General features: G+C 45.0%; 1 protein-coding gene and 1 long non-coding RNA gene across 4 annotated transcripts in view; one reads left to right on the forward strand and one right to left on the reverse strand.

Moving 5' to 3' along the window:
- The window catches only part of MALT1 (MALT1 paracaspase), a 28,739-nt gene extending 13,544 nt beyond the window's left edge, over positions 1 to 15,195 (forward strand). The window contains exons 10-16 of the mRNA XM_014961651.1: positions 3,145 to 3,322; positions 4,663 to 4,737; positions 5,779 to 5,906; positions 8,947 to 9,096; positions 10,485 to 10,642; positions 11,482 to 11,607; positions 12,333 to 15,195. Coding sequence (XP_014817137.1) covers positions 3,145 to 3,322; positions 4,663 to 4,737; positions 5,779 to 5,906; positions 8,947 to 9,096; positions 10,485 to 10,642; positions 11,482 to 11,607; positions 12,333 to 12,797 — 1,280 coding nt within the window. The 3' untranslated portion in view covers positions 12,798 to 15,195. The remainder of the gene's footprint in view (positions 1 to 3,144; positions 3,323 to 4,662; positions 4,738 to 5,778; positions 5,907 to 8,946; positions 9,097 to 10,484; positions 10,643 to 11,481; positions 11,608 to 12,332) is intronic.
- LOC106899755 overlaps positions 1 to 26,837 on the reverse strand; it is a 32,378-nt gene extending 5,541 nt beyond the window's left edge. For all 3 annotated transcript variants that reach the window (XR_001414078.1, XR_001414077.1, XR_001414076.1), the window contains exons 1-3: positions 26,199 to 26,837; positions 24,896 to 25,054; positions 18,889 to 18,989 (exon numbers count right to left, since the gene is read on the reverse strand). This is a non-coding gene — a long non-coding RNA (uncharacterized LOC106899755). The remainder of the gene's footprint in view (positions 1 to 18,888; positions 18,990 to 24,895; positions 25,055 to 26,198) is intronic.
- Positions 26,838 to 26,968: the final 131 nt, after the last annotated feature.

Below are 26,968 nucleotides of genomic sequence, written 5' to 3' on the forward strand. Positions count from 1 at the left end.
TGAGAGCAGTCTTCTTTTTTTGTTCCCTGGGAAATAGATGTGCTTATACATCTGAGTGAGCTTTTGCATTTTTGCACCTTCTTCATTTTTTTCTGCAATGGTTGACGTGAATTTAGAAAATAAAGTACTGAAAGACTAATGAGTTTCTCGCCAGCACCATATGAAAGCTCTTATAGGGCCTATTTTTGCAGTTGTATTTTTGCAGCAAGTTGATATTTCTGAAAGGTGAGCAGAGCATTCTTTCAGGAGTGTCTGGTAGCAGCTACTTTCATTTAAACGGTCACTTTGTTCTTTCTGGCCAGTGGCTATTAATGGCTTAAGGCGTATAAAAGGTGCTGTCAGTGCACAAGCAGATAATGATTTATTGCATTTTTAGTGGGCACAGCTCCAAACAGAAGAGGCGTAGTTGGGTGCTCCTGTTCAGTCCTGCTACACATACTGATACAACATTGTGTAATTCTTGCTCACTGCCAGGAAAGTGGCATTTCAGGCGCTGCTCATCCAGGGCAGGAGCAGCGAACAACGTGATGGCGATTGTCTCCTCTAATGTCTTACTTCATGTTGTTCTAAATGGAGGGTGCAATTAATATTGTATTCCACAAAGGGTAAAAGCTTAGACCCGTGTGTTTTAAAGGCTAAATATAGTTAGGCTGCTTTCTTTAAAAAAAAAAAGGCAAGAGGGAGACACAGATATCACTTCGATGCTGACGTCTGTGAGGAACTTGAGCCCACTTAAAATTGTTGTGTCCAAGTGTCTAACGAGCCCCTCCAAACATGTTTACTCCGCTTGCTTTGGTATGCAGAGGTTTATTTCTGATCCTGAGCTCAACATATTAACTGTTGCAGGTACTCATCAAATCAGCCTAGCACAGACACCTGCTCGAGGACAGAGGAGAACCATAGTTATTTCTGAAATATTTCTGTTCATTGAGGAAATGCTCTTGTGGATTGTGCTTTATGTTAGACTTGTTTCCTTTGGTCAGCCCAGTTACTTGTCTGACATATACTCAGATATATGTCTTCTCAAATACAATCTTGATTTAGGTCCAGATCCAAACTCTGTGGAGATGAAATTTAAGAGTTTCCTTTTAACTTCAGACCTGACCTGGAGCTGTGCACTTGGTGCTTAACTTCACTTTTAACTCTCTTGAAACTACCTTGTCTCCGTTGGCATTGGAATCTTAGAAATAGCCCAATAGTACCTCTATTTGTTTAGGGGTTTAATTGTACACTTTAAATTCTGTGCCCGTTAGAAACCCAGCTTTTAATTGAGTGAAGCCATTGCCCTATTCCATGGCTCTGGCAGATGAGAGACTCCGAGGCCGTTGGTTGCAGTGAGACTGTGTATCCTGGAGCTTGCCCTGGGTGCCTGAGCCGATCCCGGCTCTGCCGCTGCTGCCCATGAAAAGCTGTTGGGTGCTGCTGGTCGAGTGTAGCCCTTTGCCAGGGCTCGGTGTTGCTGTTAATGACCTGGGAGCTTACGAGGAGGAGAGAGCCAAAGGCTTGGTCTGAAGCGCTGTAGTTATATCCTGGTATTCCTTTACAAAAAGCTCAGGACTGTGGCAAAGGAGCATTTTCATTTGTTGGAGCTTTCTGTAATGAAAAGGTAAAAACATCTAGTGTACCTGCCTCCACAAGCTGATTTCGATATAGATTACTGTATATTAGATTAAGGCTTATCTTGTTTTCTCTGAATATTCAAGTTTTGTAGTGACATAAATTTCACAGCTATTTTTAGTAATAATAATGACATAAGATCATATCTCCAGTCAGCAGAAATTGTTGTATCTCTGACTTTGATTCAGCTGCAGCACTACATACTAACTGAAGACCTGACCCATAGAGTGTTTTGTATAGATAAATAAAAATTCTTCTTAGAAGATGGAACTTGTCACAGATAAGCCAAAGCAGCACTGGGAACAGACAACAGGAAAATTCCATTTAATCATACAAGCTTCTGGTGCCTGCATTTCATGGCAGTGGAGGTTATTAATGCTAAGATTATCTAATCTTACTGTAAATTGATAGGACCTTAATATTTGAAATTTTTATTCACATAAGTAAAATCTAAGCCCTAAGTTGCAGTTTCCTTTTTCAGGGTTAAGAAGAGCTTTTTTAAATTCCATTATATGTTTTCTTTATACAAAACTATTGCGTGCTTTATTTCAGTTTTTATATCTTAAAATGTAGTAGACTGTTGTGTATTGACGCATGGAGGAGATGATCCTTCGTGCCCCAGGTAAGCACACCAAGAATGTCTTTGGTCAGTAGACCCAGAAGAGCAATGAGTCCGTAACTGCAGAGAGATGTAGATGCAATCAAGTTAAAATGAGTTGTTGGCAGCTTGGCATTGGGAATGTGCTCTGGAGTCCTGCCAAATATCATCATGGAATAATCTTTTTTTTTTTTTGTCTAAGCATAAAAGTATTTCTTATCCCTCCCTATAACAAAAATAAAAAAGACAAAAAGAAATGGAGAAAAGTGACTGTACAGAGGAAACAGCAAAACTGAAAACTTGCAAAACGCTTTCACAGTGCAAGCAAGGTTTTTCTCTTATTTCTTTTCTAGTTAAAATACTTTTAAGAATTGCCAGTGATTAATGGTAAGTAAAAACAAAAAAAAATGTAAAGGAGAATAATTGTAAAGATGACAGCATCCATCCAAACTGCTCAGTGCTATTTTTTCCTCCATCTATAAATTCTGCACTGACTCAGTGCTGCTCAGAGCTTTGTAAGTGCACGTGTAGAGATGTTTTACAGTTGGCACGTTTCCTCCATCCTCTCTGAGTTACATGTTCTACGTAACAGATTATTTCTGTTAGAAGTCATTACTCTACCTAAAGCATTTTACAAGTGTTTAACTCTGTGTGTTTGGTGCAAATATCTGATTGATTCTGTTGCATGAGCGATTTTCTATTTCATTTGTTGTGTCTGTGTCTTGTGAAGTTGCTGTTAAGGTGGGTGTCCCCCCCGGCCTGCCCTTCCTTCCCCTATTAACAAAGGCCTGGCTTGGAGCTTGAATCATCTCCCACAGATACGTGGTGTGGACACAGTGCATGAAGGTTTTGACCATGCTAAAATTGACAGAAATAGTCTGATGTGCTCTTGACCGGTGTTTGCAGTCACACGTATTCTGAACTCCCAGGTCTGCTGTACTACGCGGGCCACGGCTACGAGAACTACGGGAACAGCTTCATGGTTCCTATTGATGCCCCAAACCCCTACCGGTCGGCAAACTGTCTGTGTGTGCAGAACATCCTCAAACGAATGCAGGAAAAGGAGACGGGACTGAACGTGTTCCTCCTGGATATGTGTCGGAAAAGGTACAATCTCATCAGTCATGAACAGCGAGAACTGATGCTGGATGCTTGAGGGATGTTTTTGCTTCCTGACAGAGGGCAAGGGTAAATGACTGCAGTTCTAGGAACCAGCTGTGATGTTCAGTTTATTCACTGCAGCAACATATTAAAACTGAACCTGTTTTTAAAATGAACAAATAAACTGGAACAGCTACTTTGAGAGAACAGCAAGGGATCCTGAGAGAGAGCTGGACTTCACACAGAGGAGAACTCCTTATTCTAGGCTGAGAATTCCCTGTACTTGGAAGCTCAGGGTTCTGAGAGTTCACAGCCTGCACCAGGGCACTCGTGAAGTCAACAGGATTCATTCCCAGATGGGCTTTGCCTTTGGCCTTGGGTGGGAACATGAAGCTGGTGATCAGACTCTCTGTTTCCATGGGCACATACTTGCCTCTTGGTTTGAATGACATTTCTTTCTCCTTTTTTTTTGATGTTTAAAAGTTATAAAACATCACTCTTACTAGATAGAAGTGAAGTTAGGCATCTTAAAGAAGAAAAAGGACCCTTTCCCTTTACATTGTTAACCATCTTCATCATTACAGGGAGGAAGGAGAAGCCGTATGACCAAAGGAATGTTAATTTGACAGCAGGGCGCAAGTGAAGTGCTTATTTTAGAACTCCTCAGAGGTGTGGATTTTGTGGGCTGCTTTTATGCTGGGGTTGTTGTATCTTTATTTAGAGCTTAAAAATCAACTGGTTTATCGGATTTTTCTAACCAAAGTACTATTTTCTTTCCATGTTTAGAGACTACTATGCCTGATTAAACTTGCACTTGAAATCAGCTTTTCAGTCAGCACTTCTGAAAATTCTCTCAGGAGTGTTTCAGAATAGAAAATCGCTGGTGTTTGTGGAGCCTCTGGTCTTCACTGCTAATGAAATTCCAGCCACCCCGTTCAGCTTCACAGTTTGCTGTCCAAATAGAAAATACGGCTCCATAAGCCTCATGTTACCCACGGAGACACCAAAAAAAATTGAAAAATTGAAAAAAATATTGGTATTGTTATAATCTAAAATGGCTAATTAACAGAAATAACTTTTCAAGAGCCAAACTCTGTTGGTTAATACATCGTGCCCTCCTCTGGGTACTGAGTGAGATCTGAGTGAGTCTTTACATTGTCTTCACAAAGTGTGGATGTTGCTGATTTTGTGTCTTCAAGCCATCAGGATTCATTCCAGAATTGTAGGAGAGAAAAAAATTACCATTTCTGAATGCTGCTTCTGGTGTTTTGAACAACTGTACAGCTTGTTACTGTTATTCATTTTCAAATTATTATTTTTCTTTTTTGTGTTTCCATTTGCTGCAGAAACGAATATGATGACACAATTCTTATCTTAGATGCCCTGAAGGTTACGGCCAACATTGTTTTTGGATATGCAACGTAAGGAAATTTTTCTCCTGTTGTGCCATAGAGGTTTTGAAGCCAGAAGTGACTCCTGATAGTACAGCTAATCTTCTACAGAAAAATACTAACTGTGGTGTTAAAGGGCCAGTAATTTATGTCCATATCTGTGTCCTGCTACTATCTTTGTTACTTAGTTCTTTGAATCATTCCACAGCCTAACTGACTGTGGAAATGCATTTGTAATGATGGCCAGCATTTAGTGTTCCCGTTCACATAGAGGGTAACTCCAGTGAGAACAGCAAACCAGAGACTGGGCTCCTGATCTCTTTAATGGTTATCTGCAAGAGGGCTCTACTCATCTAAGTATTATTTCTTAGAGATGAAAAAACCTCAGAGAAGAAAAAAGTAAATATTACCCAGACCCCTAATGTTCTGTTTCCTTGTGCCGATGGGGAGGGGACAGTTGTGTCCTGTGTGTTCCTCATGGTACTTGCTGCCCAGGAGCTTGGGCAGGAGGTCGAGTGCTGGGGAGCAGATGGTTAACTATAACCTACCTGCTGTACCCTCTTTGGTCACGTGTCTCCTCTGTTAATGCAAGTTACATTTCTAGAAAGAATGTGTTAGAAATACAAATTAATGAATTATTTGAGTAGTAGAATATAGATTGGCCCATGTGTTTCTCATTCTAGGTAAAGAATAAAGTTACAACTGCATTTGAAACTATTTGAAGAGGTTTAAATAACCTCCCTCTATCAGTTTTCAAGTCAAGTGCAAAAGTTGTTGAATAGAAGTAGACAAGAGCTTTACTCAAGTCTTCTGTGAGAAATTTAAGCTCCTGATATAAACAGTTTGACCTCAGCTGTGGTCTGTGACTTGTTTGCAAGTGAAATCTTCCCAGGATGAGGTGCTGGCAAATGAACACGAAAAGCAGGTGGCCTCAGACACAACCTGGTGTTAAAATTGCAAGGTTTCTTTCCCCCATTCCCAACACAACTTTGCTCCTTTTGTCCTCATGTCAATCATAATCCTGCAGATGGTTCCACATTTTTTCTGTGTCTGATATTGGTGATCTTGTAGGTGCCAAGGAGCAGAAGCTTTTGAAATTCAGCAGTTGGGGCTGGCCAATGGAATCTTCATGAAGTTCTTGAAGGACCGTCTGTTAGAAGACAAGAAGATCACTGTGCTCCTGGATGAGGTTGCAGAAGGTCAGCTCCAGCTTACTGTGTTAATGCTCTTCTCAGCCTGTTACTAACTTCTGTGCACAGATGCCACTCTGTTCCTGGCAAACACTGCTCTGAGCTCGCTCTTGTTGCATTCTCTTAAAATAACATCTTCTATCAAGAAGCAGGTGCTACTGGGCAGCACATTAACAAAGACCATGATATTATAAAGGGATTTCAGCTTCTTTAATAGTGATCAATTTTATACTCTCCTTTTGAGTGTATTTCTGCCTGGGAGAAGTGCTGAAGTGAAAACTGTTGAGCGTTGTTCAAATGTTTGCTTGAGACAGAACAGATATGGCCGTTAACAAGGAGCTGTCTCTGTTATTTGTAGGTAACATACATAATCAGCCAAGTTCTGCTGTATTTTCTTGGTGTGTACTTGGTGCAACTGCAGGTCTCAGGATTTTGCCCAGTCTGTCTTTTGACAGGGATCCAACAAGCAGAAAAAATCCAACAGGTTCCTAAATGCCCAGTGAAGTTCTGCTGTCACCAGGGCAGGCTGTGGAAAATGAAATGCAGAGATCAAGCTGACAGAGCTGCTGTCAGTGCTGTACTGAGGAAAGGGACTAGATGAAATACAAGCATGGAGTTTATGTCAAACTGATGGCCATAGGAGTCCAGCACGCCCCAGGATGTACACTGAAATGTAATGGTTTCTGGTGACCATCTGCATGTTTGTCTGGTGCATTTTCTCTGTCCTTTTGCAGCCGGTGCGCTGCTTGACTAGACCCCATAAAACACACTTGCCATGACTTTATCTTCAGTCTCATCTGTTAAGCTTTTCATGAAGTTTCCATGAAAAGTCAAATAACATTTCAGAAGATCTCAGAATTACCCTGAAGAAATAGGATCTGTAGGTGGTAAAACTGATGATTCCAAAGCCTAGGTCTGAAGTTTTTTGTTGTTTTGTTTTTTCTTTCCCCATGGGGTGATGCGTTTTTTCTTCTTTTGCCAGGTGCAGTCAAGCAGAGTGCTTTTTGCATTAAGATTTGTACTTTTTATTTGCCTACAGTACTGCTGAATGTTGCCATTACCTAAATCCAGAGGAACGATTTGAGGACTCGCTGTCCTCTCCTTCGCAGCGGTGAAACCTGGAGCTGGAGTTGTTTCCTCAAGCCCAGCAGCTCTAACAGGGCTCCTGCTGGGGGCTCACCAGCTGCTAGATTTAGGCCCAAATTCATTAAAGCCATCGTTCCTGAAGCCCTCTTTTGAAACAGACACTAATATCTTCCCTTCCCTTCATCTTTCTTGCCTTCTGGGACATTCTGACTGTTCCTGGTTTGTGAAAAGAGAACCCTGTAGCCCACCTGTGTGTGTACTGTGTGTATATTCTGCCTCCTTAGCTCTTATCCCGCATTCTCCCACCGTCGTGGCTTCCCCATAGGAACACATCATGTTTCTGCCAGCAGCTGGTTTCCATACACTTTCCCAAATGTCCTGTAAAACATGGCTGACTGTTGCTGCTTCGCCTGTGCTGCCAGGTTCTTGTCCTGTGCTATAGATGTTCTGACACGTGACCTGTCACTTGTCTCATTCTTGAGCTCACAGTGGAGAGAAGGACTGGCCTGACAGGCGATGTGACAGCCGCTGTCAGTGTTACCAGATACTGGGTGTTAGTGCATTGGTGCTCTGATGACACTTGAAAGTGTTCCATGTAAACAGCCTTCAATATTGCATTTTTTAATCACTTCGTAAATGGAAATTTTCCAGGATTTTTTAAATTCATTTTGCAGACCATCGGGTTTGACTTTCTGCATGTAGCAACACTATCTGAAAATGTCATCTTAAAATGTAATTGAACTAAATATAGAGAAACCCTAATAAATTGCAGACCGGTGAAAGTTGGAAGGCACCTCTGGAGACTGTCAAGCCCAACCCTGCTGCTCAAAGCAGAGTAAACTGGAGCTGGTTGTTCAGAGCTTTGCCCATGTGGGTTTTGAGTGTCTCCAAGGATGGAGACTCCACAGTCTCCCTGCACACCCTGCAGGGTTTGATCACTCTTAGAGTTAAAAGCTGTTCCTTACGGTTAAGTGGAACTTTGTCTATTTCAGTCTGCATCCGCTTCCTCTGGTACTGTCACTGGTCTAAATGGTCTTGGCTCTCTCAGCATCTTCTCATATGGCAGATGCTCCAGTTTCCTCATACTTCTGTTGTATGAGAGGTGTTCCAGGGCCCTCGCCTCTGTGAGCCTTCACTGCACTCTCTCCAGTATGAGAGAGTATTGGTGAGCCCAGCACTGGACCCAGCACCCCAGAAGTGGCCTCACTGGTGCTGGCCAGAGGGGAGGGATCATGTCCCTTGGCCCACTGGCTGCCTTTGCCACAGGAACACAGGGCTGGCTCATGATCAGTGTGGAGTCCTCCAGGTCCCCAAGGTCCTTTTCTGCAGAGCTGCTTTCCAACCAGTCTGTCCCCTTTCCATACTGGTGCCCACGTACAGGACTCAATGCTTCCTGTTCTTGAACTTCCTGGGATTCCTCTCTGCCTAGTTCTCCAGCCTGTCCAGGTCCCTCTGGGTGGCAACACAACCCGCTGGTGTATCAGCCTCTCCTCCCAGTTCTTAATCATCTGCGGACTTGCTGGGGGTGCACTCTGTCCTGGTATCCAGGTCATTAGTGACGGTGTCAGATAAACAGTATTGGCCTCCTTATCGACCCCTAAAATACTCCACTTGCCTCCAGTTCTTTAGAAATCGCCTCCAACAGTAATACTCATATGCTTGAAATTAGCCACTTTAATTAGGTGCTTACTGTGACACTGCTCAAACTGGTTTGGAAATGTGTGTGAGCGTGTTGCCAGTGCACAAGCAGAGCCCTCGGAACTCCCTGCGGGCGCCTGGGTGCTGCTTTAGCCCCAGGTGGGCACATCGCTGAGCGATAAATACTCTCAGAGTGTCGGTTTTGATGGCAGAGCTGGCACTGGCGTAACCATGGCAACCAGGGAGCACTGCAGGGATGCACTTAGTGTCATTCCAATCTCAGCAGCATTGATTTTGAGAGAAACCGTATGCATCTTATTTTCAGATATGGGCAAATGTCACCTTACCAAAGGCAAGCAAGCGCTGGAGATCCGCAGCAGCCTGTCTGAGAAGCGGGCATTAACTGATCCCATCCAACAGACCGTCTCTTCTGCAGAGTCTCTGGCACGGAACCTGCAGTGGGCCAAGGCTCACGGTACGGTACAGGCTGCTTTCACATCCTCCTCCTTGGGCCGTGGGGAACAAGGGGATGTGCTGCCGTAATCATCTCTAGTGGGTGGGGGGTGATACTGGATGGAAATGGAGAACAGTCAAGTTCCAATCTGAATCTTTGTTAGCTCTTGGAAACTTCTGTGCTGGGGTTCACCTCTAGGTGAGGTTTTAATGAAGAAGGGATTTGCAGAACTCATCCCGAGTAAATGTATTTAAGACCACTCCAACACTGCGAGGCTCCCAATAAGGGGAGGCTTCTTTGATGTCTCCCAATAGCCTGTTTGTGTCCAACAATGACACCTAAGACATGACTAATCTGTGAGATCACTGAACTGGGTGGTAAAAGTGCACGGTGAAAAGGAGTTTTCAACATATACAATTAAGAAAACTAAAATAAGGGTGAGATCAGTTCCAGGCTCTCTACACTTCTTTTAAGGAGGGTGATGCAGTTTAAAACCTTACTTTTTTTCACGTAAGTATGTTGGAGTGCATTTTAAAGTTTCTTTGACAGAGGTAGCATTTTTAAGACTTAACTACTCATGTCAGCAGCCCCTTTCACAGATGCAGGTTTTTGTTTGTGGAATCAAGCCCTGAATTCTTGTCTGTTAAATGGGTGAAATGCAAAACAAAAATTATAATGATACAATGTTATTTTATGGTTATTTGTTTTAAGCCGTGCATAGAAGAGAATGTGTTTGGAATTTGAGGAAAGAATAGCCTTTATATTTGTATAAAGGTATGTCTCTGCGGGAGCAGAGAAGTCAGGCACAGCACAGAGACCCAGGATGGTGGCAGTGACCCTTGAGCACCTCCAGCTGTGTTCCTGTGGATTGAGAAAGATCCAAAACATAACAAAGAGAAGTGCTGTGGGCTTGGGCTTTGTGAATGTGGGCAGAGGCTGTGAAAGGGAAAAAATAAACCTGAAACCTGTTCTGCTGTCAACTTCAAAGATTCTTATAATGCTATAGCTATCTCCTATGTATTGGATATATACTGTATTGACCTTACTGATCTGACAATAGGTAGGGAAACAAGTTCTGGGGTCAGTAAGCTGTATCCTAGTGTCAGTAAATGTTGCCCTGCTCCTTGCACAGGAACTGGAAAGAGACCTGTGAGGCAGAAGTGGGGTCAGGTCTCTCCAGCAGTGTCTGCCAGTTCCCCCTCTGGTACCAGCAAACAGCATGATGCCCGCTGGGCTTCTGAACTGGTTTGCTTCAGTCTAAATAGATAAGTGATAGGTAGAGGGGAGGGCAAGAGGAAGAGGTCTACACCTTTTAAAAACTTCTGAATTTAAAACCAAAATTTAAAAATAATAGAAAATATATATGTTGAGTTTTATTTAGAATGTAATGATGTGTTACTGATTTGCAGAGCTTCCAGAAAGTATGTATCTGGAATTCAAATGTGGAGTTCAGATCCAGCTGGGGTTTGCAGCCGAGTTCTCCAACGTCATGATAATTTACACGAGAATAGTAAAGAAGCCACCTGAAATAGTAGTTTGCAGAGCCTATGTCACAGACTTCCCACTCGTAAGTGCTTCCTGCTGGCATCTTGGGTATCTCCTTCCACTGAACTTGAAAACTATCCACTCTGTCTGTGTCAAACTGCATCTTTTGTCATAAAATGGGGCTGAACTGTTGAAATCAGGTGCCTACATCTAATTTTTTTCGTGTCTATTTTTAATATATATAAAAATACATTCAAATGAATCTGAGCTCATTTTTTTCAAAGTCTCCCTTATTTTTGTCTTAATATCAAGTATTTGTTACATTTAATGTAAGATGGTAAACATCAGTAGCTGCAATGTGAGCTGAGGACACATCTACCTGCAGGACAAGGGTTCTTAACCTTCAGTTTTAGAGTCCTTTGCAGCGGGGTGATCCTGTCCAGTTCCATTGGTGTTACTCAGCTGATTGTGGTAGCGTGAAGGGTAAACCAGAAAGCTCCTTGGGACAAAAAACCTTCTTTTTTGATGTCTGTGAAAGAGGACATGGGGCAGAAAATGGGACACTTCTGATGCTTTATGACTAAAATATTTATGTGCATAATAAATGCATGTATTTTTAGCCCACAGAATTAGTGTTGTAGCGCTGTGCTTCACAGTAGAAATTGGGTACAAAAGAGCAGCCCTGAAGTGAGCACAGCAAGTCTGACAGGAGCCATGAGCAAAGAAGGTGACCTCTCCAGCGTAACCCCTCTGTCTGCCACTAACAGCAGTCTCGCAGCTTCACAAGGAATCCAAGATTGGTAGTTTCTTTCCTTTTCAGAAGAAGGAAATGCAGACTTTACAGAAGGAAGTACTGCTAACTATCTCATGATCTACAGATTCTGTACCTTCAATTAAGTTCTCTTTTCTTTCTCGCACCAGGACCTGGATGTGGATCCTAAGGAGGCCAATAAAGGGACTCCCGAGGAAACTGGAAGCTATTTAGTATCAAAGGATCTTCCCAAGCACTGCCTCTACACCAGGCTCAGCTCACTGCAGAAACTACGGGTAAGATACATGTCATTCGTCACAAGTTTAGATTAATCATGCTGCTTTGCAGTTCTGTTGAGGTAGTTGCGTATTGTCTGCTTAAGTAACGTGTTCTTCAGAGGGAAAAATGGCAAATAGCACCATTTTAGTGACTTTAGCTTCTTAGCTGAAAACCAAAAGCCAGGGAGTCAATGCACGCGCAATCGTGATGCCGTTGTGCGAGGCACTCTGTATTTCCTAGGCCTGTACTGAGCTTTGACAAGATTATTTCGGTGAAGATGAGCTATTGCACTGTGGGGACGTTCCTGTGCCCGGTAGCACCAGAGGAACGTGACCGGAGGCACATCTTACAGAGTCATTAGCAGGAGATGTAAACGTTAGTTTATCTCCCTCCATCCCGCCCTGCTCTTGAGCGTGCAGTGTTTGGAAGGGTCTCCCTTCAGCTCACCATGGCACTCCACTGAAGAGTGTGTCTGTGTGCCACACGCATCTGTGCTGGATGTCACTTGGTACCTCCTCTTCACTGCTTTTGGCAGCTGCTGTAATGCAAGTGCTTCTAGAAATACAGACTGCTAGGTGAGCCAGTATTAACCAAGAGAGGTCCTCAGTGACCGAATCTTTGCTTAAAAAGGTTGGTCTCCTTCTCCAGGAGACTGTGCCTCTTGAAGTGTTTCCTACATTTATTGGGGGAGTAAGTGTAACATTCTTTTTATTTTTATTCCCCCCTCTTTCCACTTTTGCAGGAACACCTGATTTTCACTGTTTGCTTACACTATGAGTATCCAGGAATAGAAGATACAATGGATGAAAGAAAGGAAGTTAACGTTGGGAAGCCCCTTATTGCTAAATTAGGCCTTCATCATGGATTCAAAGCCAGTAACTGTCTCCAGACCTGTTGCGTGGCTAATAACCCTTTCCATAATCAAATCGAATCGAGTCCAGCGGCAGCTCAGTACTACGTCCCCACTCATTGCCAGCCCAGCTCCTGTCCGGGCATTTACCAGCCGACCCGTGTTTGCCCAGGCAGTGCCAGGCGACCTGAGGTGTGTTCCTGCAACGGGACTTCACAGATATTAGCTTCAAGGCATGAAGTACGGGATTACTCCCCCGCAGTGGAGAACAGTAATGTACCAGTAGAGACTACAGATGACACTGTGGAACTGGAATTCCTTCTCTCAGACAGCCTCAGCTTCTCCAAACAGCAGTAGCTGCGATGTCAGAAAAGACCAGAGCATCACGTTGAGCAGGGGACCTTCCACGCTGCTCGTCCACCTTCGGGAGCTCGGGGGCTTCAGGACAGCAGGGCTGGAGGTGGTACTGGAAATCAGGTTACGATGAACATTTTTCACACCCAGAGAGATGTAGCTGGACTGGTAGATTTAGAAGTGAAAAAGTCTTGATTTATATTTTTTTTCTCCTACCGTGTGGCATTTGATAGAGGGAAAAACCTGAGGTTGGCAGAGGTTGCTGTTCCACTCTCTGGCAATCAAGCAGCTGACGAGCAGAGGGAGGAGGCTGCCCCCCTCCATCAGGGGCCCAATGCAGAAAAGCCTGGCTGTGGGGTCTGAGGTTCTCTTGAGACAGTGAAGCCTTGGCTCTTCCCAGCTCCCTCTCCAGTCCCTACTGGAGTTACAAGATTTACTGTAAATGCATGTTTCACAAATCTGTTTTCAGAGGGGAATTGCTCATTCTATACAGAACAGGACAAACAGGTATAGCTGTCTGAGGAAAAAATACTGACAGAATTAGGAAAATTAATTTCTATGTCCCCTATGATTTAACATGATTTTTAAAAATCCATTGGTCCCAAAATGATAAATACACCTTTCTCTCTTCCATCTGTCAGTTTCAGTTGTTCAATGTCCAGGGATTTCTTTTTAGATACTGCATTAAAACAAGGTTATATGTGTTTTAACAGCCTCCTCTTGAGTACATAAGATGAGACCTGACTATCTGATTTCTGGAAAGGTGGTCTTTTCATTTCTGGAAGAACACTAAATGGCAATGTGAAGTAAAAGTGCCTGTTCCTAGGAAGCCACGTATTGTATAGGTAGTCACGCAGCAAGACATGCTGAAGGCTAAAAATGAATGCACAAGATGAGTGAGAACTTGGGGGCTCTTCAGGCTGAAGCACAAAGATGGTTTTCCTGGGCACCAGCCACTGCTCTTCTGGGGTGGTTTTAAAAGATGAACAAACCAACCCTACTCGGTTGTTTTCCAGGCCAAATGAATTTATAGTCATTCAAGTAAAAATGCTAAAAGTCTACCCTTAAACTGTGAAAATCCCAGATAAAGATTCCAGCACCCACAGACTGCAATTACAGAGGCTAAAGCCACTTTAGGTGAGGGACACTGGTTCCGGGTCACAACCTGACATGTTGTATGTAGCCCTGCACCTGTGCCTTGGCTCCAGAGTCCCTCCCCAGGTAAGATGCCAGAAGTCAGTTCCTCTTCTGGGTCCTTTGACCTCCCAGCCCCAGAAGGTGGCTGTTTGGCAGAGGCTCCTTCAGCAGATCCCTCGCTGACACCCAGCTGAGCCACCGTCACACAGTGTTGTGCTGCTTTGGGGAGCAAAGGGAACAGACAGACCCAGCTTGGGGGAGCTGCCAGGCACCTTGCATGTGGCAAAATGTTTTCATCTGTCTGGAGGAAAGGGCTGTTTTGCTCACCAGGCTGTTTTGGGTATTCAGGTTGAATAGTTTGGTCAAAAATACACATACATTTTCTTAACGTTTGGTTTTGTTTCAGGATGCTGAAGAATCTGTGACTTGCCATTGTGTATCTGGGGACAAGTGGGAGAACACTGATGTTTTATTAGTTCTTAAAAAGCCTTGACGCTTTGAAAGCCTGAAAATATCACGGTGTGAGGTAACTGAAATCCAAGGGAATTTTCAGATATGTCTAGCAGCCTTCCCTGCCCAGGTAACGCTGATAAGCACTATTGTTTTAATTAAGATCCCCATCATGAAATAATTTTTGCTACTTTAGTAAAATTCTGGCAGTGCTTTTCATGAAGTAGGTAGCAACAGATAAAATAATGGAGCCTCATTGACGTGGTGGACAAACCAGTTTAAATCTCTGGTTGAGATCAGCCCTTCTGGAGGGATGTGTCAGTCTCACGGCCCGGGGAGGTGCTGGATGGGGTCATAACCAGTGCCAGGTGGGAACAGTAACACATTATTAACCATGGCTGTTGATCTTCATGTTCCTCTGTGCCAATGTATGTGGATTTTAATGTAGTTATTTCCAAAGCAACAGCCGTGCCTGGAGTAATCCCCAAATGAGCTTGATTTCTGCCTTTCTCCTTTGGAGGGTATTAAACAGTGCAGTATTTATTGATGAGTGAGTGTACCTGTGCATTAATTATCCTGTGTAATTGACTTAAAAATGAAAAATTAGATGGTCCAGTACTGTAATATTAAGATGATACTTTGTTGCAGTTTTTTAAATTGTATAAAAGCTCATTCTGTTTCTTTCTGTGTAACAAACTGTTGTCCACAAAACAATCTCTCTGTGCATATATAGTTGTCTTTGCTTCTCCCAGTTTAAATCCTCCAGACGTTTTGAAAACAATGCATATAATAAAATAGTTTCCTTAACAAAAAAGAAGGGGAAATCTGAATCATGAGCTTCAGCTCAAGTTGAATATATCTGCACCCTGTGCCTGTTCAGGTTTCTCAACAGAAATTTTTTTTTGCAAGTTTTTATGCCTTCTGGCATCCCACTGTACCCGTGGCTAAACCTGAGTGATGCTTCTCCAGCGCTTCACAGGTATCCCAACGAGTTTCAGTAATACTGGGGCAATTTCTTTGAGAAATGGGGATAGAGAAAGAAATCAACTATTAAGCAGAAGTTGCCCAGAGGGAGGCAGTGTCACTCGAGTTCCCTGTCCCTGCTTTTGTCAGGTAAGTCTCCAACCTGCCATGCAAACGGCTGCACCACACATGAGATCAAACACCCAGGGTTCTTCTCTGTTCACATCCTGTCTCCCTGCTCCTCAGCTTTCCTCCTTCCTTCTCCCTGCTGCTCAATACCAGCTGCACCCACGGGACCAACTGAGGACTGGTCCAGAAATTTTTAAGAACTTCTTTGAGACTGTCAGAACATACAAAATTTAGTAATTTTTTGGCTGTAAGAGGTGTTGCCACCTCTCAAGGAAGCACAGAGTACTACAGAGTATGGATTTGCTGATTCTCACAGTTGTGTAGGTTTTGCTTTCTGCCTGCCTCAGCGATGCGCTGGAAACTGCTGCAGACTCTGCTGCAGCTGCCAAGAAACCACTTAATTTGAAGCGCTCATTAGATTATCAGCTCTGCCTTTAGTGGAAATAATGGGTTCACTTTAATCGGAGGATAGCTGTGCTCCATACCAAGCCCTGTATGTGCCCTGGCAGGCAGGGGCGGGGGGCTGCTGGCCCGCTGTGCTGTACTCTCAGAAATGGGGGGCTGGCTGAAGGTGGAGCGGGTTTTGCAGCACCTAAATCTGCAAAGGAGCAGGGACTGATCATCCCTTAGGGCAGCAGACTCCCTGCTGATTCCTGGTAGTCCTGGAGCCCTCTAAAACAAGGGGTGCTTTTGGTGGGTGAGGCTGTAACAGCTGTTTTTTCCACTGAATACCTGGTGGTGTGTGTCTGTGGAAAAATCTCATCTTTTACTAGTGTGACTGGGCTGCTGTGCTGATTTTGTGCAGCTGCACACTCTCTAGTGGGTGAACGAAAGTGTAGAGCTGCTGAGGGAGGCACAGCCCTGCAAGGTCTCCCCTTTGCCACCTGTGATGCTAAATCCACATTTTTCAATGCCCGTGTCCCTCAGCAGCTGCCAGGGACCTTATCTCCCCCCAAAGCACATTTATGAGCCAGGCTGGGCTTGCAGACCCTGCTGCGCTCACCCTGAAGATGAGGTGGGGGATTGGGGTGAGGGGAACAAGAGGGAGACGATGGAGTTGGGATGTGAACAGAAAAAGTGAAAATAGAAAAGAAGTGAAAAAGAAATGCTCAGCACTTTTCAGTCTCTCCTCATACCAGCTGGTGCAGCTTGACAAGAAACTGACCTGACACCCTCTGAGAGCTCCCAGGGCTGCACTAACTGTCATATATAAAAACATCTGGATTCTTCACAGAAGTTTAGGGGAGCGCAGGTGGGCTCTCTGAGTGTACCTGGTTTGTGGATGGTGGAGTAGTGACTGCCTGGGACATGAATCTGTCCTTGCCCTTGGCTGTGAGGCAGTGACAGACACTCTGCTGGTGCTGGAGCAAGGGAACGAGGTCAAACCCATCCCAAATGAGATGGGAAGAGCAGCGCATGTACTCAGGGTGCACTAGGCAACAGGAAGGAAAAGTGGTGGTTTAAAGCTAATTATTATCTGTCCGCTTGGTCAAAACTGGGAGTTGACTTGTGGTTTGAGTGTATATATATATATATATTCACTACAGAATTCAACTCATCCAAGCCTTCATGGTCATTTCCAGTTCTTTAGTGGCTGTGAAGGATGAGGGGTTCAACCCTCACTCAGCTATTGTCTTTCCATCAGCTTCTCTTTTCCTTTTCTAACCCTGATGAGCCCCATGCTCAGCAGTGCTCCAGGCGTGCTTGGGCACCCATGGGCTCCCATCATCTCCTTTTATAGAACAAATGATTGTAACTCCTCATCTCTGCTGATAGCAATCCAATAATCACTTTTCTTTATAAGCCCCAATAAACAAATCTGGGTGGTTTTTTCCCCACAAATGGAAAACCTCTGTCTGACGTCAAGCAACAAACATTTCCCTTTCTTAACAGATTATGACAGTAAAAAAAGATAAAACCAGGTTTGTTATCTAAAGGTTCTCAAGAGAAATAACTGCCCATTCTCAACTAATTCTATTTAAAGTTATTTTCCTTTTAGACTCATTAGTTACAATATTGTCTTATTGCTACCATCTTGGTGCTAGTCAATAGTTATAATACAGTTAATATATAATAATAGCTGTCTTGAGAATGATATTAGTAATACTTTTACATATACAAGTGATACTGAGTCATCAGTGGCAGCAGCTTCTCAAATTAGCAGATGGTGGCTCTGTAAGAAAACATGTTTTCTTGCCTTACCCCTCAATTTATTCCCAGCCTGAGCAAAGATACCCAGGTAGTGGCATCTGTTGAGGTAATATTTCCTGTTAAATTCCATCTGCCTGCCAGATCTGGAGACATTCAAACTATGGGATGTATACGGTACAAAAGGTATAATTAGAATTTTGATGTATCACAAACTGGAGTTGGTTTTAATTATACAAGACAGGCATTTTTGGACAGCTCTAAAATGACTACAAAAATGTGGTGAGTGGAGAGACGATGCTCAGCAGGTGACTTTGCTACCTCCATTATTATTTGCACGGATGCAGTGTAAAATGTAAATTTTTGCCTTATCTGAAGCCAAGCTGTTTCCTGCAGGTTGGGCTTGTATAGCTGTTTGCATTGCTCCCACAGGGGGTGGAGGGAGGCTCTCAGAAGGGGTCAGTCCCATTTCTCTCCTGGGAAGGCTGTGCCGTGGGGTTGGAACCTGCCTCGTAGGCGTGAGAGGCTGAGCGGGGCGTACATCAGGCTTTGCTGTTACCCTCCTGTTGTTATCACAAGTCTGTAACTCACTCACAGAATGATTTTTACCCATCTTTAATGGACAAAATGATAAAAAAACATCTGTGAGGTTACCTTCTCTTCCAAAATTAGGAGGGGCCCCGCTGCTAGCCCCAGCTCTGCCTGCCAGGGTGAGAGGTGGGACTGTAGGTGAGGGCACTGCCCATGCTGGGGTCCCCCATGGGTCCCCGCTGGCTCGGATCCCCAGTGGGGCCAGCCCTGACCCTGCTGCACCCACAACTACCTCTGAAACCTCCTGCTGACTTCTTTAAAACCTTGCTTACCATAAGAGTAAACACTGGATGCCTTTAGGTGGGAACTCAACAGAACTCAACGGTCTCATTTTGTGGACTTTCATACCAAACTTAAATTTTTTATTCAACTATTTAATTTTCAGTATGATTTCAACGGGGTTTTTTTTGCTTTATACCTCCTTCAAAGTACTCACCAGGCTCACAGGGACTGCCACATGCCACCAGCTGTGAGAGCAGGACTCGTGGTGAGGGCTCCAGCCCCCGCCAGGGGCCTCAGCCACGATGCTCTGGAGATGCTGCTGTCACCTGGTGCCTCTTCACCCCCCCTCCCTCACACACAGGGTAACACACCATTAACACCAGTAATGCTGTTGTTCTTTGACTGTCCAGACCCACAGTTGGAAGCCCTGTGATGCCCGGCTGGGACCACTCACCGCAGCAGTTGCCAGACCCGCCGCCAGATGTCAACGCTCTTCTGCAGAGAGGCTCCCACCGCTCCTCAGCTCCTCCTCCGCCAGACACAGATTTTCTTTTCCTGGCAAGAATGTGGGTAACGGTGAGAATTCCAAGTACTGCACTGTTAAGGCTATGCTGTGTAAGGAGTGTTTCTGAGAACTTCAATTCCACTACAATACTGTGCAAAGGAGGCCTTTCTGTGCAACCAAAACCTCCAAGGGTTTCCCCAGGGTTGCTGCCCCAAGGGTGACACGTCCCCTGCGGGCCCCAGGCCACATCTGCCACCTCGGGCGGTGCTGGGGGGCAGGAGGAAACACAGGGGTTGGGGACTGCACGGCGAGGTGCGGGTTGCCATGAAGCTGCAGATGCTGAGCCTGAGTTGCCAGCAAGGGCTGGGGAGGGGGCAGCGGGTGCGTGGGAGGAACATGATTTCTGAGAGGGGACAAAGCAGCAGATACCCCAGGTGTGAAACGGTGGATTAGCCCCTGCAGACAATGTGTGCGGGTCCTGAGGGGGGCCGCTGCCCACGGCGGGCTTGTAATCTCCCCAAACAGCCAGCCATTAGCCACAATCTAATCGGGGCTGGGCAGAGCCCAGCATTGTCACCGGTGACAGCAAGGGATGCCGTACCGATGGGTAACGGGTGGCCATCGTACTGCACAGGAAAAACACGCTCATTTTACGGGGGGTAACCAGGGCAGAGCAGCTGGGGGTGGCAGCACATCGCCGGCCCACCTTGTGTCCCACTGGGAATAATACCCTGTCACCAGGTCCCCTCCAGCGAGATAACTACCCTCTATCTCTTTCTTTCACATCAAACAGACCAAAGGAGCCACACCACCTGCCCTTCTGTACAAAAGAGGGAAAGCCACCAGGGGCTACCAATCTCTCTCAAAGGCAGCTTAAAAAAATGTGCATTTTGGGGTAGTGCCAAAGCCCAGCAAGGATTTCAGTTCACCGGTGAGGACAGGAGATGTAGCATGAGCTCGAGGACTGTCTACAGCAGACCTTAGGTTCCTAGGGGGTGGTGGAAGGAAGGAAGGAAGCCAACAAGCTATTAATGCTACTGAGGAACCACAACAGGAGCATTATTTAAGTCTGCAAACCTGCAACCTTCCTTAGAGTTCCCTCCGGGTGGTGGCTGCAGACATGTCATTTTCCTCAGAAAACTGTGGTTACAGCATTTTGAGGAATTGGATGTTTTCTAGCCATTTGTAAAATCACATTTTCTTAAAATGGTCATGAGGGGAAATGATGTGTATAAGAGCGAAGGGGATTCAGGGATATTCTTTTTATTATTAACCATTTAACATAAATATGAGCCTGCCAATATTTCAAATATTCTGCATTTAATCCAGGGGTTTAAATCAGTAGAGAGAGAGTTTAATACTCAAATGCAAACTATGTGTGCATTTCTCCCACATCTTATCCAAAGTTATTCCTGCTTTTGATTTGACTCATGACCAGGTCTGGGTGTCTATTACTGCTCTCGGGCAGCTTTTCCTGTAACCTGACACACTGGTCTGCTCTCCTGGTGCTCGAGTTCCAGTTTGCTTTCCCCAGCACCCTGCTGGCCCCTTGCCCCCGCCACAGCCCAGACCCTGCACACACCAAAACACCAGTCACACAAGCCCCAGTTTGGGGGACAGTTTACCAATCGCTGAGATTTTAGGGGCTTGTTCATCTTTATGGCAGCAGAAAAGCAAGTTTTCGATACAGAAAGTAGTGTTGTTACACAAACTAAACGGAATTTGTATAATCCTGACTCATCCTCTGTAGCCTTTGGTGGTGATGAATCAGATGTCCTTCCTCCAGCAGGAGACACCAAGTACCAGCCCTGAGAGTCTGAGATTACTTGAAAGATTTGCAGGCTGTGCTGGCTGCAAATCAGCAAGCCGCCTTTATTTTTATTCTTACTTCAATTGTAGGAAGAACATCACGGGCAGCTCGAAATCAGCAACCACAGGCCGGCTCAGCTGCTGCTGACATCCTCATCCGTGAGGACAGCGTTTCCTGAGGTAAACAGAGGAAAAGGAGCAGAAAAATTGCTCTTGCTGGAAACAGCGCTGCACCAAATTGAGCTCCTTCCAGCTGCAGAGGTTTCCGAATTGGCTGCCGGTGGCTTTCAATTAGTTCTTCTGATGACTTGCTCAGAGCTCAGTTCTGGATGCTTCGGATTCCCCTTTATCCTTATTTTATCATGTGTACGTATTTATTCCATTTTGCAGGGTGGGCTCTGGAAAGGCAGAGGTAAAAGCGCTGGTGCCGCGGGCAGCAAGTGCACAGCTGAACTGTGGAGGGGCAGTCACGCCGCAGGGCTGGTGGCAGCGGGTGGCTATGTCCCAAAAGGAACAGCCTCCTGGGGCCCATTCCCCGCTGCTCCGTGCCAGCCTGCCCAGGAACCCAGCCAAGTAGGCATGTAGAGCACTCCACGTATTCTGGGTTGAGTTTCACAAGCTCATTGCCACCATGAGCCAGCTACGCAGCATCCCCCGGTTCCATAGATACAAGTCTTCCAACATCTTCTCACTTTCTAGCTTTCGGAGGAAGAAGTATCTGGAGCAGTGGATGGTGTCGGCCTCTGCTCACGCAGATGAGCCGTAGCTCTGAAACAGCAACAGCCACCAAACTTTGCAGCACGTGATGGCACAGAAAGACAAGGCATACGTAAATGATCGTAACTGCTAGCGGTTTTCTTTTTATGTAATTTACTCCATTGCTTGAGTACTTCGGTAAGATATATAATGAAAGATTTTTCTATTCTGAGAAAATTGTGTTAGATGCTGTCTGAAACAAAATCTAAGTGTTGCAAAAATGCTTCCCCTCCTCGTCCCATTTGTAAGATTCCAGCCTCGAGAGAAGGTGGTCCCAGTGTCAGAAGGTGCCCTGCGGAAACTCCACCCGCAGCTCCTACAGGGAGTCCCTGAGGAGGCCACCCATCCCCTGAGAGCGAGCGAGCCAGAGAGTGTTGTACCTGACACGGCACTTCCTGGATATTACAGTAAAAAATCATCTCCCCACCCCGCATTTAGGTTCAGCTCCATTCTCTGGCTCCCAGCGCTGTGCAAATGCAGGTGAACACACAGCATTCAAATAGCTGTTGATAGCACCATCTGCAAAAGGCTAATGGCTCATTCATTAAGCAGTGGGAGCCAGCACAGCCACAGCCTAATCAGATATTGTATGATGAATAATTCAGAAATAATCCTCGTATACTTGAATAAATATCAGGAGAAGGAAGGAAAAAACCCCCATACACGTGGCACGTTAAAGGAATAAACCAGACATCTTTCAATGTCCTAGGCTGATGAGCTTTGTTCTACTGGATGTTAATCAGGCAGGTGGCTAATGCTCGACGAGAAAGCTGACTGAGGGGGTTCTGGCCCAGCACTGGGAAGGTGTTAGTGAGCGGAAAAGACCAAAGTGCTGATGGGAAAATCCATTAGCCTTACATTTGGCAATATGCCTGTGCCCTCTTGTGCCACTTGCTGGTGACAGAAGATGGAGTTTGTGAGGTGACAGCTGGGAAAACCCAGGTCTGGCCTTCTGCTGTGTGTGCTCCCCATGCTGCTGGACAGATCATTTGGATCAGGCGTGGGGTGTCCAAGACATTCTTTAAATCTGGGGGAAACTGCCCATTGTGGAGACGTTAGTTCCACCGCTGTGGGCAGTGTTTGCTGGAGGCACAAGCACAGACGATGCCGCAGTTACGATCTGAACGCTCCCTGCCCCGCAGAGACTGCCCTAAGGTTATGCTCTTACATTGCCCCTGCCCTGAGACTGTGTCCATTTATCCTGGGTTGTATCTCTCCTTATCCACTCTTCTATTCCTCTGGTTTCTCTGGAAGACAGTCAGTCTTCAAAGCCAAACAGGGAGAAAAGGCCAAGGAAGACAGCTCAACATTGAAGAAAAAATCTGTAGTTAAGAATGGGTTTCAACAGATTTCTCACTTTCTGACCATGTCTACTTCAGCATCATTTTCAAGTATGTATACACTATAGGTGGGCATAGATAAATATTTACGAGTTATACTTGCCCCATGCATGTTTCAACTGTAGTTTGTTGTGGTCGCTGCTTACATTTAAACTGTGCAAAACTCCCACTGTTCTGAGCCAGACGCTGGTTATTTGGGTCAGGAAGTGCCTGTACCAGAGGTAAGGGCAATATAAAACCAGTTGATGGCTGCTGAGTGTACGTCCAACCCATAACAGCAACAACAGGGACCCTTGAAAGAGGCAACCACCGATGGGGAGAATGTCCCCTGAAGATTGGAATGGCAGATGGGACTGTCCACACTCCCTGTGCCTCTTCTGCTCTGTCATCCTCCGCTCACCGTCCAGAGTGACTTTCAATAATGAGGACAAAATCCTGACCAGTCCTGCCTGGTAGTTTTCATGGTGTAACCAGACCCGAGAGAGACCAACACTGGATCCAGCGATTTATCTTCTCCAAACGGCTCTAATTTTTTATGTTGCAACACAGGCATAGCCACAAAATTATCACAGAGTTGGACAATTTGCAGATTAAAAGTCCTCTTGCTTCCTAAATTAAGCAGCTATTCATACATTTACGTGAGATCTTCATTAACCTTTAACGAGTGGAGTAAAAGTCATTTCGCTACCCAACAAATTTAAACCCAACTTGTAAATCACCTTTACTAAATAGTAAGACCTCTCTCACCAGACCAGAGCTTACACTGCAGGGCTCACCTTCTCTGCCACTGTAGTTCTGCTATTACTGACAATTCCATGCTCTTTTTTCTGAGCTAATCCCAGTGGAAAAGGCAAACTGCATTGCTTCTGCAGAATATTCTGGAGAAGAGCTACCAAACTATGTTCCCAAAGTCTAGTAGAATTGGCACACATTTTAATTATTTTGGTTTTAAAAAATGAAAGCTAAAAGCCAACTCATCCTCAGCTCACGTATTTACTTTTGGACGACCAGTCAGGCTCCATCCTCCACAGAGCAGCAAACCCATCCCTGCAGCACTTACTTGTGATTTCCATTCAAAGTCACCCTAGATATTAATTTTTACTCGACCTCAGTAGTAGTTAAGATGTATTTTGACTCTGGTTATAGATTTCTCCCCACCAAAGTCCTTCATCTCATCTCATCTGAGATCCTTTTCTTTTAATAAATCTCATCTTTCTAAAAGCAATCCTAGACAGTTTAGTCCAAAATACAATAGGAGACTTATTTTAATAGCCAGGAAAGGAAATTGGGTTTTTTTTCCCAAGAAAATTTCTAGAGAATAGTAATAAGAACATCTGAAAAAGGGGAATTTTAGATGTAACCCGGTGTTTTTAATACTGAATGTTTAAATATAGCGATTAAAGAAAAGTACTGTTGCATTCTGAACAGTGATATAAATATATGTATTCTAAAACAAGAAATGCTCTAGTGGGTAGTATGATACAGGACATTTTACAGTGAAAACCAAAAAAACCAACTGAATTAACAGATAGTATTAAGAATTTGTCAGAAGCTGTAAAGCTCTTAGTCTAAAAAAGAAATTTAGGATTGGAAATACGGAATCTGTATTTTACCCTTCTAGTTTAAGCTAAGGATGTTTCACGACTCATGAAGGAAATGTTTGGTTATTGAGTAAAAACAACAAAATTGGGGAGGAGTGTCAATCCACCTGCAAAATCATCTTTGGCCCCAGCACATTTTTGATATGTAAAAGCTATGTTTGTAGCTATTCTTATCTGATAGAGTTAAAACTGATTCCTATGCAGAAAGTGTGGGATGAATGCATCACATTTTAGAGTTCTGGATTTCAAGAGCCTTAAAATCCTTAAGAAGTTAAATAATTAAGAAGTTATTATGGCAGACGAGTTCAGCATTCACTGCAGCATCAAAGGGAAACCGTTTGGAATTGGCAGCACTCCTTGCTGCCTGCTGAGAATTAACAGTGGGCTGGTCTTTCTTCAGGGAAAAGGAAAGGTGGGGTTAAAATTCACAGTTCCCGGAGAATGAAATACCTGGTACATGACCCGGTAGCAAAGTTCGCAGCTCTGTCAGTGCAGGTGCCCAGGAGATCCCTTCTCAGTGCTGTTCCAGAGTGGAAGTGGAAGGAAAACACCGGTGGTTTCATTTGTCATGACTGAGACTCTCCACCACGACGCCAGCTGTGTCAGAGGCTTCACATTGCAAAGCCAATGGAGAAAAAACAATCATCTTAGAAAACAGTAATTTCTTCCTCCACTGGTTCTAAGGGCTATATGGCAGTGTCTGTGGGGACTGGCCGGGACCTCTATTTCAGACACTTGTCACCTGATACAGAGGATCAGGGTATCAGCTCTGCGTGCTGCCAGCAATCCCTCACAGCCAGGGCACCAAACTTCTGGCTGCCTGCAACATGGAAAGGAAGTACTACAGGATGGAGTCTTCAGGGGTGGGGATTCAGCAGCTGCAGGGAACTGAAACTCTCCTAATTCATGAGTTACGTCCTGTAAAGCCCCAGCTGCTGAGAGGGGATAAAGCCAGGTACTCCAGTTCCCACCGCTGGAAAGGCTGGAGTAACCTAAAACCAGCTGTTGCCTGTCCAGCAGCTATCCGAAACAGCTTTATCTGTGGAGTGACAGCACTTGAAATGACTTAAGGACTATTCCAAGATGTAAGGTCAACATTCTAAAAAACCTACCAAAGCCTCCCAGAGCAGAAGTGACACTGTAGGGACACTTGCATTGCAATTGCCTGCTATTTTGTGTTTGAACTGAAAAGCCATTGGAGAAAAGCTATCAGCCTGGCACCACTTGTAAATGACACTTAGAATTCTCTTCATTTTATTTTTTGAAAGTCAAATACTTAGGGTGACAGACTTTTTCTGCCATAAAGATGTCAAGGACACCTGGCTAGAAGGAAAACAAGTAAATCTGCCTGAAAGGCAGCATGCATGAGTATCTTTGCACCATGTATAAACTGTGAAACCTATTAATGTTTCAGGTATTAATACAAAAGTAGTAGTAGCAGCTGCCATCTCCTTTATATTATCATGCAAGACAGCCACAGAAATACAATGTAAGAAAACAGCCTGTAGTTCACCTTTTTTATCAGATCAGTTTACTAGTTAATTGGGAAGAAATAGGGGGTTATAAAAATTACGGCCTAATTCTGCAAGTCACTTGGAGGATGAGTCCTAGGCTTGTTCCTAGCCTTGGAAGCTGAATTTCACGGCCCTTCCTGAACATTAAAACTAGTGCAGAACACAAATCCATTTATTTTTTTATAGAAATCCACAAATCAATTTATTATATCCAAATTCTACACACTTGTCAGGCTCACCGATTGCCCCAGCTGGCGATGGAGTGTTTTGCTGTCATGTTGGTTAATTGGAGTAGGTCAGAACTCATGGCTGGTGCTGTCTGGTGTGATGTGGTGTGGTGTGAGCCCACTGGTCCCTGTGCCCAGAGCTGCTGGTGGGTGTCCTCCCCCAGGAGCCCTGCTGGAACCACCCAGCCTTGGCAGCTTTGCTGTTGTATCAACAGGCCTGTAAGAGATGGCAATAAAACATCATTACCTCAAACAGAATATGTGGTTATTGTCCACATAGCCTGTAAAAAGCAAGCTTATAGCATGAACTTGAGAGGGGTGTTGTCGTGGCCTGGGCCGGATTCACATGCCAAGCTTTGAATCCCAGAGACCATGCCGCACACTTGTGTAACAGGCTGTCCCAGGGCAGAACGAGAAGAAATATCATAGTAAAATGTCTAACAATGGTGTTACCACCAGGTTGCTTCATGGCAAACAAAAGCCTGTTACCAAATGCAGCTGGCCACAAGAGGCAATGGCCAAAAACCCCGAGCCACCTCCAGGAAGGGCCTAATGGCTTCGTGTTGCCCTGTTTCTGTGAGGAACGACAGCGCCAGCCCAGGACAAGGCCCTCGGCTGGGATCTCCCGGTGCCACAGCACCCTAGGCCGGCTCCAGCCCCTCACTAGGCCGTGGGGCCGACGATGGGCCCAGCCCAACCCGCGGCCCGGGCCACCAGGCCCGCCGCCTCCCTCGCCAGGCCGCGGCCGCACCGGAGCCCCGCTGCAGAGCCTCACGGCGGGC

Source organism: Calidris pugnax, unplaced genomic scaffold, assembly GCF_001431845.1.
Source record: "Calidris pugnax isolate Ruff unplaced genomic scaffold, ASM143184v1 scaffold795, whole genome shotgun sequence".
NCBI lineage: Eukaryota > Metazoa > Chordata > Aves > Charadriiformes > Scolopacidae > Calidris > Calidris pugnax.